At 31.6% G+C, this 14,770-nt stretch overlaps 1 protein-coding gene across 1 annotated transcript; it reads right to left on the bottom strand.

The window, feature by feature from the left end:
* Positions 1-6,909: 6,909 nt before the first annotated feature.
* LOC131636704 (auxin transporter-like protein 2) lies at positions 6,910-12,414 on the bottom strand. The gene is made up of 9 exons (XM_058907314.1): positions 12,094-12,414; positions 11,714-11,929; positions 11,443-11,628; positions 11,095-11,207; positions 10,794-10,977; positions 10,601-10,698; positions 9,683-9,890; positions 8,942-9,199; positions 6,910-7,471 (listed from the first exon to the last, which is right to left on the bottom strand). The coding sequence occupies exons 2-9, from the start codon at positions 11,897-11,899 to the stop codon at positions 7,238-7,240; spliced, it is 1,467 nt and encodes a 488-aa protein (XP_058763297.1). The 5' UTR covers positions 11,900-11,929; positions 12,094-12,414; the 3' UTR covers positions 6,910-7,237.
* Between the last annotated feature and the right edge of the window lie 2,356 nt (positions 12,415-14,770).

Genomic DNA, 14,770 nt, shown 5'->3' on the forward strand with positions numbered 1-14,770 from the left:
TTTTCACAATTAAAAAAAAATTGAAATTTACCGCCGTTCTCTATTTATTAAAAAAACGATGATTCTTATAGTTTTCAGTCCACACATGTTTATGTACTTCGTATTCCTTGTATTCCGAAGACAATTGGCAAACAATTTCTGTTCTGCCGTATCATAAACCAAACATGGTTTATACTTCCTCTATTTCAAAATAATTGTTATTTAAAAGTTTTTGGCTGTGGTGGAGTATTAAGAGATTACAAAGGTAATTGGAAGGGAGGATTTAGTAAATACATGGTGAATTGCAATGCTCTTTTGGCAGAGTTTTGGGGAGTTTTGGAAGGTATTAATTTAGCTGTTCAATATGGGTACAAGGGTATTGAGATTAGGTGGAATGTGTTGCCATTCTTCGTAAGATTTGGAGGCTATGTTGAAGTTAGATACGGTGGTGGTCTCTCATATTTATCGTAATGCGAATGCTTGTACGGATATGCTAGCAAAGCGTGCTCTTCTTGATAGGAAATTTGTTAGTTATAGCAATGTTCCTCCCTTTTTATCCAATTATTTGATTGCTGATTCTATTGGGCTTTCTTCTTACAATATGATCCTCTGTAGTTGTTTTTCCTTTTGGACTTAGGCCTTCTCTGTATCCAAAAAAAAATGCATATAGTTTGAAGAATGTAATGATCCTGTCATAAAACACTACACTTTTATTAATTTAACTTTATAAATGTATTGAAAGTCGTGTATAGAGTCATAATTAAACAATATATTTATAGCTCTCAAATAGGCTGGCTCGGCCCTGTCTGCTTCGGCCCGGGGGCCCAAACCCAATTACTTGATGAGTTGTCGGCGGGCTAGCCTGATGGACCCATCATTATATTATTTCAATGTTATAATTTTAAATTTATAAAAGGGATTTCAATATTATAATTTTAAATTTATAAAAGGGATGTAATAGATAAAAGTTACATAACATAAGTAGAGAGTAATGATAAATTTAATTAAGTGATATATAAAATAAGAGGAGTGCTAGCAACACTCTCTTTTCAACACTCTCTCAAACACCCACTTTCTTATTGTTGAAACATATGTGGGTTCCTCACTTTAAAAATAGGTCCCACATAAAATGATAGGACCCACACGTGTTTCAACCAACAAGAGAGTGAGTGTTTGAGAGAGTGTTGGAAAGAAAGTGTTCTTAGCATTTTGCATAAAATATTCATCAAATCAATATATATATATATATATATATATATATATATATATATATATATATATATATATATATATATATATATATATATATATATATATATATATATATATATATATATATATCAAATTTTCTATTTATCTCGTAACTATTTCTTTAATCATCATCTTGAAACATATATCCATTCTTTTTAACTTTTATTTTTCACTTGAAATACACTTATGCAATTATATCTTAACTCAATATTTTTTCTCTAAAATTAATTAAAATTACTTTAAAATTTTATTTTAAATGGGCTAGCCCGAAGACTGCTTGTCCGACCCGATCCAAGAAAAACATAAGCCGATGGGTTGTTCAAAAAGTTAGGGTTGTGTTTTTAAAGGTTTTTGTAACCCGGCCCACGTTAAAATATAGGTCCCGATGGACCGAGCCCATTTTGATAGCTCTAGGTATAGTTGGAAAAAAACAATCATCACTATATTGAAAAGTGAAAATTATATTTCTTCCATTCCTATTTATAAACCAATTTTAACTTTTTACATTCATTAAATAATAAATGATGTATCTAGTCTTTATATCATCCAAATAATAGAGGAAGTATTTATTTTAAACAAGTTTTATTTGTTAAAACGACCCTCATTTTAAAACGGAGGGAGTAATTGTATCGAGAATTGAATATAATGTTGCATTTTAAAAGTTAAAGGATATTTTATTCTTTATTTACCTAGAAAATAATAATTTTGTTAATTAGTATTTCAGTTCACAAATATTTCTTTATCCATCTCAAATTGTCTGCAAATACTATACTTCTATGTCTAAATACAAAAACTAATTTAGATGTATTTGAATAAAATTAATGCAAAAACACCAAATTTTGTATTCCTTTCTCCTCTTCTTTTTGTAAGACTCTCAATTTCCCCCACGTATATTAGAGGCGAAGGGAGTAACTAAATTCATTTATGGATAATGAGTTTAACGTGATTGCGCTTGAATGAAAATGACAGAAAAATGAGATGAGTAAATTAGGCATAAGCACAATAACATGATGCAGATCGATTTGTATAAGAATGAGACTTATGACCGCAACTGCAGAATATGTTGTTACGATCTCCTTAATTTTCGGGTTAGTACCTATCGACACAACCATGACCAATGCAAAGTTTATAGTCTGAAATAACTATCTGAACACCACTGTTTGGCTTGTTTTGCTTTAGGACAAGCAAAGATGCTAGTGTGAGAGAGTTTGATAACACTGAAATACACTACATATTTGACTCGACTTGCAAACGTTTTATCGTTGTTTTATCTTTATTTCTAGTGTTATGCTGGTGCTTTGTTTGTGTTTCAGGTACTTGACCATATGAGAATCATACGCGGAGAAACGTAGCAAATTGAATGGAAAAATGAAAAAAAAAGAGTAATTTGCACTCACGGCGTCCAACATGACGTTCGCCATGGAGGTGGCCGTGAGGCAAATGACGTGTCCCATGTTCTAACGGTCACAAAGACCAAGTCATGCCATTTTGTGAAGGTGGCGTTCTCCATAAGGGGATGGTGTTCGCCATCCTTTGTATTTTGCAGTAGTTGGAAAAAGAGCTCTGCATGGTCTTCCACTTCTCCCTGCATTCTCACACGAAGTCAACAACGACCACTTGACATTTTAGGGTTTTATAACATTATAAATAGAAGTAATACTTCACTTTTCAAGGCATTCAAACTTAGTACAACTTAGGCATAAAGTTACATTTTGAAAGCTCTAATTCTTTGCATCGGAGAATTATTGCGTTGTTGTTGTCATTAAGTTTGGAGCATTTTATTATGAAGGTTTTGATCTTCCCGCCATTTACATTTCGTTGAAGTTTATTCCGTCTATTTCCATTGTACCAGATTCAAGTCCACGTTTGAAGTAGGTTCTTATTATATTCAACATTATTTACGTTTTATTTGCTTTGTCTATTTTATTTCGCACGCTTATTTCCTTGCTTTACTTTAATCCCACAACTTTATTAATTTATTCCACTGCTTGTTCTTTATTTCAAATTGAATTGCTTAAAATGTTTAATTTCGCATTTCAATCCAAAGCTTTAACGTTTACCATAAGCATGTCCAGCTAATTTGTTAGTGCTGGAATGTGAGGACCGTTGATTCAGTGGTACTATGTCTGTTGTTTCTTTAGAATTACAGTTGAGGGATGTTTCGGTTTTAATGCATTTTTTTGAACTTAATTTGATTGGTTACTACGAAAGTAGAACCGTGAACACGTCGGGTAAGATCGAAAGTCGTCTGATACTTAAGACTAAAATTGGTTTGTTTTTGGTTAATAAACACCGCGAAAGATCTTTATTAATTAATTAGGAGAGTTTAATATCTCTACAAAGTGATTTTAAAACTATATGCGGAAGCGTTCATAGTTTTAGGATCCGGTTATCCGAGCGAAAGTCGGGAACCCTTTTAAGTTAAACTTTCCAATCGAAACTACTTTTCAACTGAGTAAAGGAGCTAATTTCATAAAATGGGTTTTGCTACTTTAACGCATAAGGCGCCGGGCACACGAGAGTGGATGGTATAATTAAGAGAGTAAAATCCGATTCCGATTACGCGAGAGTGGATGGTATAATTTAGAAAATATTGCCCCGTAAGTAATCTTACTTAGAAATAATAAGAGTATTGTTGTTCGATGAGAGCCGCATTCCATTATTATATCCCTGAATTTATTCAAAGTTTGTTATTTTATTTTGTTATGTTTATTCCAAACCTTCTAACGACCGACTTAGATAAACATTGTAGCAATAAATTACGGAAGTAACCCATCAATTTGGCCAACACGTAATAAATTGCCTATAAACAACTTGATGTTTATCTTCTGAACCCGTATCCAGAAAAACTACAATGCCATCATCAGATCATCTTGTACCATTTTGGCTTCAACAATATTGTCTCGAGTCTTCTCCTTTCCTTTTTTCTATCGACTTGAAACATAGGGACCTCATTTCTCACATTTATAACATTAAATGCGCTTCTTTTCCTTGCATTTACTCATTTGTTGATTTAAATTTGATACCCCCCTCCTTTCTTGAAGGATTCATGTTCACCGCTAAACATATTATTCTATAAGTTTGGTCTTGCACATTCCTTGGATTTCTCTTGAGATTATTTTTACCTTTATATTCTCAAAATCATCATTTCTATTGAATGTTCGAGCTTGCGGTGCTTGAAACTATTCTTGCATTCTCTTTCTTTCAAGAATCCTTAATTCCCGTGCTTCTGAGTTCTGATGACCATATGAGATATTCCATCTTCCATCTTCAAAGTTGCTAAGTTACTAGAATCTTGAATAGAAACTATAATATGATCATAGTGAAAAATGGGTATTCTCATTACGTTTACAATTGCCATATTTCCAATAATCTCTTCACCAGAACTCTTTATAATGTGCACTAGACCTTGAACCTTTAATGCATAAGGTGCAACAATTTTATTCTTGTCCATATGTAGTAATTCATATCCCCATCTAAGGGATTGCAACTTCACATTATTTACCTTTTTGCTCCCTTCATAGTATTAGATCAAAAGATCACCTTGAATTGAATACAAACCTTGCAGTTCTTTCTCTTTTCATCTTTATTATGAATTTTCTATGTTTCGATTGCATTTGCAGGGGAGTTTTTGAAATTTATCGGTAACTACCTCATGAGTATCATGATAATCAAATAAAGCCTACATCTGTTTGTATCGCCTTTTCCAATTATTACTACTAAGAATTGGAAGTGTGTTAGGAAGATCAATACCACCGGTCATCTTTACTTAGTTGAAAAGAATTGTAAACTAAAAATTTGTGTATTAATATAAATAAATATTGTTGCTAACAATTAAATATTAAATATGTAATTTACACTCATTTAACTCAACTAACATATCAGTTGAACTACCTCATCCACAAGCTTTCATAACTAGCGACCATTCACAAAGTTAATTATAACAGTTAAAATCAACTTAAGTAACTTTTAATTGATTTATGATTGAATTAACCAAAAACAATGAGTTCAAACAAAACATTTATATGTAAAAAGATGTGTTTCGACCAATCATTAGTTGGTTAAGTGGTGATTGACGCTGAATTTAATAAGGAGGACTACAGTTCAATTTCCTGCAACTGTAATTGGAAGATGGTTGAAATTATTTGATGTTAGAACTGACTCCGAATCAAATTAGGCTGTTTAATAAACTGAATATTGATGGTGTAAATAAAAAAGTGTTTCGAGCAAAAATAAATAAATTATAAATTCTAACTTCAAATAGCAATAAAATAAACAAAATTTAAATTTACTTAAAAATTTCAAAATATCTTTTAATATATCTGAAAGTAAAACCAAATAAATATACATTAAAATAGTTTACTTTACCAAGTCAATTGAGTACTATTAGGTTTATCTTATTAACTTAGAGCATCTTCAATGGTGGTATTTTCTTTTGAGTTCTCCACCTAGACATGCCACATCATAGTACCATTGCATTGCAATGTAACTATGAAAAAATTGTGGTACCCAATCAAATTAGTTTATGAGGTAAAGTTGTGGGCCCAATAATAACTTTTTAGAATTATACAATTAAAATAAAAATTATAAAAATTATTTTAAGATGATGTGGCTAGTGGGACCCATAAAGAACCCAAAAATGGGTTACACCATTGGAGATGCTCTTGGAGACTCAAGTAGTTTCACTTTATTCCAAATAAAGAAAACCCCACGACTCCCCTTCTATGCCTCAAATTAGGGAACCAATTAAATCTAATTCCACCCCAAATTTGAGATTCACTCATTTAAACTCCATTTCCCAAAATATAATATGAACACCAAATAGACAAATAAACAAATGCAATGACAAGAAAATATGGGTAACATGCTGGCAGAGTGGTTCATGAATCATGAATTATGACATAATGAAACATAAAAAATAATTTAGTATAAATTAAATATTGGTGACTCAATAATAGCACATGAAGAGCAAAAGAAATCACATGCTGCCCATGTGAATAAATAAAAACGGGTCCACGTTCGAATTCCTCTCACTATGAATGAAAGAGTGTGGAATCAAATCTAAAGAGTATTGTATGAAGTGAGTGATTATACAAGTCCCACACATAACCCATTAACACTACAAAACCTTTCCCTTTGCACATTGGTATCTTTTGGAAACATGCAAAGTAATAATGAGGATTCAATCCAACTAAGTATGTGTTTTTTCAAAAATTGATTATCCTGTGCGCAACTCACTCTTAGACTAGTGTGCAACTCACTCTTAGACTAGTCTTTCGAATAAGAGAGAATCATATTAGACTACAAAATTCTCCCTCAATAAAATTTAACTTTTAGACTAGTCTTTCGAATAAGAGAGAATCACATTAGACTACAAAATTCTACCTCAATAAAATTTATCACTTATCATTGTTATATCATGTGCAACTATAGAGACTAATTCCTCGAATCAAAGATCCGAATATGCAACAAAATTCTCCTTCAATAAAATTTATCAATGATGCGTGTCTAGGGTTTGACTTAATCTTTTAAGATCATTTACTATGTCATCCAAGTTGTTCTTGAGTCTATGTGATCAATTTGAAGATATCAAAAATTTGTTTAAAGCATAATTAAAAGGAAGCAAAATCTTTATACTATCTCAAAAGTGGACATAAAAGAAAGTAAGATACCAAATAATAATAAAGGAAGATACCAAAACACATGTAATTTAATTAGCCTATGCATTTATAGCAAAGGAATCATAACCATTCATTCATCCACACTATTTTTAATCAACTAATCTTAAAAGGGTAGAAGAAAGAAAAAAAAACTATATAATAAAACAAAGGAGAAAGAAAAAAAACTTGCACAACACACAGCCAGCACACACACCAAATGAAGGTTGAGTATTACTACTATACCCCTCCATGTATGTTACAAAATATTGAGGGACCCATGAGAGATTACAATAAAGAGTAGCTTGAGCTAGATTCTTGTATGATTTTGAAGTGGGTAAGTTGTAATTTCAATGATGAAGAGCATGAGGAGGTGGTGCTGCAGCCATTAGTGGTGGTGGAGGCTTGCATTGGTAGCACTTTGCAAAAAGCCCAAATGTGTCAATTTGTCTAATGAAGTTTGTCATACTAGCCCATCCTCCAAACCCAAATCCAACCACCAAAACCCATACCACAATAAATGTATTCAAAATATACATTGCTGTCCAACTTGGCATGAAAAATGGAGGCTTTTCCGCAGCATTCTACAAAATAATACCAAGTTAGAGACACGTAAATATATCAGACACGACACTGACACATCAACATAGGTACCAGTGTTGTCACGTCAATATAAAATACAACAAAGGTATCAGTGTTGTGTTGATATTCAACACTCAACACTTGTTGCGACATAGACACATCAATATCTACATTATTAAAAATTGTGATAGATCAAAACACATACTATTGAATTACTCAGAAAATTGCCAAAAAAGGAAGCAATGATGAAACTACATAGAACTAAGAATTATATATGTATAGCAAACAAGAACAAGGGCATCATGTTGAATATATTATTGGACTTTTGTTCCAAAGTTTTTGAATAATTGGGGAAAGATGTGAAAGAAATAAGCCAGCTGAATAAGAGATATGGTACGGTAGTGAAAGTGTAGTGTGTATGTAGCAAATAACTAAACGAAAATGACATCTCACCAGTTTCCACCTCTTCTCCTAATGTTCCAAATTCAAGTCTTAAATGCTTTTGTACATTTTCTGCTCTTTCTCTCTCTTAAACTATACTTGTCACTTCAATTTAATGGTGGAATATAGAAGAAAGTCCCCATCATGTCCAAGGTATGTTAAATTACATCTATACCCTCCTTCAAACTTTCTTTATTACATTAACGCCATGTGTAATTTTTTTTAATATATCGTGTGAAATCGGCTCAGTTGGCCGCTATACAAGAACAACTGACTACAGAGGTTCAATTGACCATTGTGAAAGAACAACTGACCACATAACGTATAAGTTTGATTTCATAATTAACCACTCACTTAGTTATTAACTATGTGATAGCATAACTCTAATTGTGCATAATGCATTTTTCATTAAAAAAAACATCTTAAAAGGCTATTAGGCATGTGATTAGGCAACAATCATATCATGATACTATATATTACACTTATTTCAATCATGTGAATAAGTCAAATGTTATGAGAGAAAGCATATTCAACCATGTGACATGACATTACCCTAACACATCTAATTAAGATTTATTATTAAAAGAAAAGCCATCTTATTGACTATTAATAAGATGATTAGGTAACAATCATAAGATCATACTAATTAAAACCTTTTCAAATGCCCAAACAAAACCAACCTTAGAGTATGTAAAGACTCACATGAAAATAAAAGCCTATAAAAGTATAACTATCCTAATAGTACACATCTATGTCACCACATGAATCTACATAATGCAAAAACTAAATCTAGTCCTATGATGTAAAGTGTCTAGCAAAAAATATTGTTTGTGACATCATTTTCTATATTCACTTTAAAATTATAATATAATTTATATTTAGGGTTTCTCACGTGCAAGGCTGCGAACGTTCGAAAAACCCTAAAATTAAAATAGATACTAAAAATTTAGAAATCGCCAAGTGACTTAGCACCCATCATACTCACAAACTAAACGGATACTTAAATATTAAGAAATCGTCGGGTGATTTACCTGTCTCGCGGAGGCTTTTCGATAAGTGAGCATATGAGCGGCCGAAGGAATGATGTAGACAGTGAAGCTAACAAGAAGAGCTCCAACAGCAGAGTTAATGGGTCCAAAGAAAGGAAAAATAATGGCCAAAAACCAAATAGGTATCACCACTGGTAACCTTGCTAGTGCTCTTAAACAAATGCTTTTTGTGTCATGCATTCCAATTACTTTCTCCCATACAAAGTACAATGGAGTACAAGCAAAACCAAATGTGATGAACTGCACACATTTATTGGATAGAAAAATTAGAATCCTTTTTTTCGTACATATATAGAAAAAAATATTCAATAATTTAATTAAAGCAAGTTTCAATGCCAACCACTGCATTTATTTGTTTTGCTTTTGTTGTATAAATTTGTTTTTTAATCACTTCGAGATTTGACTAGTATAATTTTATTATTTGATCAAATTAAACATATTAATAATTGTAACAAAAAAATTCACATACTAATTTTCCAATTACTATATGTTAACATGACAAAGTGATGTAATAGGCATCTATTGAAGTAGTTTAAATAAATACGGAATTATATTCTTCTTTTTACATAAAGTTTATAAACATTCCCCCTTTTATTTATTCCTCTACCTTTTCTATAAAATAAAAAGCAATGCTATAACAAGGCATAACATCAATTCATGAAATTGTTACATTTTGTAACAAAAATACAAAAAATATTATTTAATATTAAAAAATCAAATTACCTGATGAATGAGCATGAGAATAACAGCACCATCACGAAATCCATTTTTGGGGAGAAGAGAGAAAGCATTGGAATGGTTAAGAAGTTCATCACCAAATGCCCAGTAAACAGCAGAGGCTGATGGAATTGTTAAGGTGAAGACATATAAAGTTGCTAGCAAATATATGTATTTGAACTTTTGTGGCTTCCACATTGCGTGCATAATTTCTCTGCAATTTTAATTTTATTTTTTCAGTTAGAAAATGGAATAATCACAATTATTGGTCACATTGGAATTTCTATAAAAAGCTAAAGAAAATTAAAGGAACTTTTATAATACACTTTTGACACCATTGACACTTTGTTTTTACTTACAAGATTATTTCAATTACATTGCAATCATAAAAAGGTGTGGAGCCAACCAAATATCATCTCATAATTTAAATTAGAATAAATATAAAAACCACAAAAAAAAGGTTAAATATAAATTAAAAAAATCTATATATCTTACTTAGGAGCAACATGCTTAACTATGATGGATTCAAAAATTACTCCAATGGATTATAATTGAATTGGACATTATTGTATTTCATTAACTAAATTAAGTAACGGTGATTAACAAAAGAACAAATGCTATTATGACTAAAGCCTATGCTATAACCCTACATGACGACATCTAGTTTATAGACTATAATAATGATTTTTTGTTACCTAGTGAAACATTACATTATACACTTTACATAAATTTTATTATCCACTATAATAATATCTTTCCCTTTGAAATAGTTTTCTTCCTTCCAAAAAAAACAAAGGATCTTTCCATGATTTTTTGTCCTATAATCTCATATAAAGATTTTACCGGCAAAAGCTGGTAAGAGAAGAAGAAAAAATGGATTGAAATGATGAAAATGAAGAAAAAAAATTAATTCTATTAACTTACACTGTGACAGCATGTCCACCAAATGTGTATAGTATATTGGTTGCTCCAGTGAAATATAGCACTAGCTTTTTTGGACCAGTGTGTGTCACATTTTCTGCCTGCAAAATTCATATCTTAGTATAAATAAATATATACTAAAAATAATACGGAGTAATAGTTTTAATTATAAAGATTTTTAATTTTATTAATTTACCTGTCCATGAACAATAGCAGCTATAGTGAGATACCAAGCAGTGTAAGTGGTCATTCCAAGTCCAAGGAAAGACCAAATACGGTAATTATGAAACGATGGAATGAACACAGTTGTAGCACAACATGCTCCAAATATATAAGTCCAAGTTCTTTTGTCCAAGTTGTCATTTATGTAGTAGATATTGCTGTTTAAATAACAATATGTAAAAAAAATTGTTGTAAGAAAAATAATCAATGAAATCATATTTCTAGTGTTGACAAATTTGTAGGAGAAATGAAAAGAAGAAAAAGAAAGAACTAACCTTGCACAAGCTATAAGCTGAATCACAGATCCAAAGAGAAGAAAAGTACAATTGAAAGCTAGCCCCAATGCTTTCCAAACTGGACCCAGTAATCCATCTAGCACTTCAAACCACTGAAAATCATTTCAACAAGTTTCAATCAAAATTTGTTAATTACAATAAACTCCGATGTCTCTGCACGATTATCAACCGAGCCATGCAGTCATGTCTCTACACAACTATCAACTGATTTGTTTATTGGACCAACAATACTATTTTGTTTAGGCCTTTTATGTATTGGAGTGACGGTGGCAAAAACTATGATCTTGAAATTAGTGGTTTGTAGGAAGAAAACAAAAAGAAACATACCTGAATAACATGGTTCTTGAAATTAACATTTTCCTTTTCTTTTCTACTTCGGTACTCAACATAGAGAACACTGATAAGATAAGCAGTCCAGCTTCCAAGAATTCCATAGAATATTTGAAGCAAGATCCCAGATAGCATCCCAAGTTGGGAGAAGGAATATGGCAGTGTCAACAACACTTGAGCCACCTAAAAAACACACCATCAAAATGAGTCAAAATGAAAACCCAACAGAAGAAAAAAAAAGTTATTTTTTTTAAAAAGTTGCTTATACTTGATTAGAAGCACAACTGAACCATGCATCCCAAACAGAACCACCATGCCATAGAAAATTCTTGACACTGAATGAATGATCTTGTTCTTGTTCCTCTTCTTTTCCTAGTACTCCTTCTTGTTGATCTGTCTCATTGAAACTGCTGCTACTAACTATTGCTTCCTCTGCTTGTTTCTGACCCAACATTGTTCTATCTCAAAAACAAACTTTATGGATCTGAAACATACAAAAAAAAACATGATCAATTTCACAAGAAAAAAACACCAACCCAGATCCAAAAACTTCAAAAAAATCTCAACTTTGAATCAAAAATAAAAAGTTCTAACCAAAATATCAAATGGGCCAGAGAAACTTTGTAATGCAAAACACTATGAACCAACCTTTATAGAGTCTCTTTCTATCTCACTATCTTCAAAGCACAGCCCTTTATTTAAGAAGGAAACCGCTTGAGTAATTGAATATGTAGAAGCAATTTCAGAAAAGTGGCAGAGAGATTAATGGCAATAGAATCCTCTTTTTGTGCATAGAAGAAGCTTTAAATGCAAATTTGAAGGCTCACTGCAACAATGAAGAGAGTAATAAAAGGCAACACTTTAATGTGCGCCACCAATTGGCACAGAGAAAAGCAGGCAAAGACGGCGAGAAGCCGCAAAAGCAGGAAAAGAAACTAGACTCTGAGTTTTTTTTCTATTGTTCTGAAGAAACTAAACTGAACTATATTATATATAGAGAGAGAAAGAAGTGTAAAAGACTCTTTTTGTTACTGTAGTATATTTTGAAATAGATTAATGAATGTGGATGATTTTTTTATTTTTATTTTTTATTATAATATTAAAATGTTTAGTATTATTATTATAGTGAAAAGTAAAGTAAAGTAGGAGAAAGATTGAAATGAAGCAACAAAGGGTATAGTATTATTTAGTACAATGTGTGATTGGTGCTAGTGAATAGTATTGTGACTTGTGAGTGATGGAGAATTTATTTTTGTTGCTTTTTGGGGTTTGGATTTGGAATTTTTGGGAGAGAAATGGGTGTGGTTAGTGGTGATGTGAGAGATGACGCAGAAATTAGGAGATTGAAGAGAGTGAGATATTGGTGTGGTAAGTGAGAAGTGAAGTGAAGGAAAGGTACTGTGGTTTTGATAGGCAACAAAAAGTAAGATTCAAATGGGAAAGGTTAAGATTACACTTTTATTGAAAGAATAAAATCTGTGTTTACATTGTTTAGCATAGGGTTGGTTAATTGAATTCTTCTTTAGCATAGGGAGTAATAAACAAGGTAGGAGTAATAAACAAGGTAGGAGTAATAAATATGTAGAAGTGTATAATAAATATGCAGAAGTGTTTTGAAAATCGGATTTGAGAGCCTATTTGAATCAATCGAACTCGAAAAACAAAGTATTATTGGTCTTGTTTGATAGTTGGATCGGATAAATTATTTAACTAGTAAGAACCGACTAAAATCAACTAGTAGTGCATCGGTTAGGAGGGTGAGCAATCCAATATCTTCACTTATTTGTTGATTTGTCAAGTTCTTAAAATATATTACTATCTAGTTTCTTAATTCAACTTTGATTTTATATTTAAAATTTATTTGTTCAATTCTTTCCTTATAAAAGTGTATCCAAATTTTAATCTTTTACAAACAATTCACTTTTAATCTTAATCAACATTGCAATTTCATTCAAAATTATTTTTTTGTCACCAGACAATCAACCACATCAAATCTCGGTAAGTTTGATGGGAAATTCGACGAAGATATATTTCTAGGTTACTTTCTCATTAGTAAAAGCTTATAGAATTTATAACAAAAGAGCTTTAACTATTGAAGAATCTATGCATGTTTCTTTTGATGAATCTAACACGTCTAATGAGGACATAGTTGTTTGTGGTGATGATGATATTTTAAAAATGCCTTCAGAAAATGTTTCCAGAGATAACAATGTTAATTAATCAAAACACCAAAAATAATCTTCACAACAAGGGTCAAATCAAAGTGATCTTCCTCAAGAATGAAGAACCCATCGTGATCATCTAATTGACAAAGTAATTGGTGACATAAGCAAAGGAGTTTCAGCAAGGCTAAATCTCAAGGATGCTTTCTTGAATATGGCATTTGTTTATCAAATAGAACCTTCGAAGATTAATGAAGCCTTAGAAGATGACCAATGGATACTTGCCATGAAAGAGGAATTAAATCAATTCAAATGAAATCAAGTTTGGGAACTTGTTCCTGGGCCAAGTGGTAAACACATCATAGGTACCAAATGGGTGTTTAAGAACAAACTTGGAGAGAATGGTATAATTTTTCGAAACAAATCAAGGTTGGTGGCTCAAGGTTATAATCAAGAAGAAGGAATGGACTTTGAAGAAACATTTGCTCTGGTTGCAAGGTTAGAAGTTATTCGTTTATTACTTGCTTATGCATGTTCAATAAGTTTTCAGCTTTTCCAAATGGACGTCAAAAGAGCCTTCTGGAATGGATGCATCAATGAGGAAGCCCATGTCAAACAACCTCCCGGTTTTGAAGACTTCAAGAATCGTTCACATGTCTTTAGGTTGAAGAAAGCTCTTTATGGCTTGAAGCAAGCACCAAGAACATGGTATGATAGATTAAGCAACTTCTTATGTGAAAGAGGATTTGTAAAAGGTAAAGTTGATAAAAGTTTGTTTATAAAGAAAATTAAAAGTCTTACTTTATTGGTTCAAGTCTACGTTGACGATATCATATTCAATTCAACAAACCAAGATCTATGTGAAGAATTTTCATTGATGATGCAAGGAGAATTGAGATGTCTATGATGGGTAAGATGAATTATTTTCTTGGACTATAAATTAAGCAATTAAAGAATGATATCTTTATAAACCAATCCAAATATTGCAAAGAGTTGTTGAAAAGATTTGACATGGACAACTGCAAAGCAATGGCTACTCAAATGGGTTCTGGAACATATGTAGATCAAGATGAATATGGTGTTTCAATTGTTATTACAAAATATCGATGTATGATTGATTCATTGATGTATTTGACGGAAAGTCGTCTTGACATTATGTTTAG

Source organism: Vicia villosa, unplaced genomic scaffold, assembly GCF_029867415.1.
Source record: "Vicia villosa cultivar HV-30 ecotype Madison, WI unplaced genomic scaffold, Vvil1.0 ctg.001812F_1_1, whole genome shotgun sequence".
NCBI lineage: Eukaryota > Viridiplantae > Streptophyta > Magnoliopsida > Fabales > Fabaceae > Vicia > Vicia villosa.

Coding starts and splice junctions, on each gene's coding strand:
- LOC131636704 (XM_058907314.1), bottom strand. CDS start 11,899: ATGTTGGGTCAGAAACAAGCAGAGGAAGCAATAGTTAGTAGCAGCAGT. Junction 9,891..10,600: donor GGTGGACATGCTGTCACAGT/GTAAGTTAATAG, acceptor TTAAAATTGCAG/AGAAATTATGCACGCAATGT. Junction 7,472..8,941: donor GAAAAGCCTCCGCGAGACAG/GTAAATCACCCG, acceptor ATTATTTTGTAG/AATGCTGCGGAAAAGCCTCC.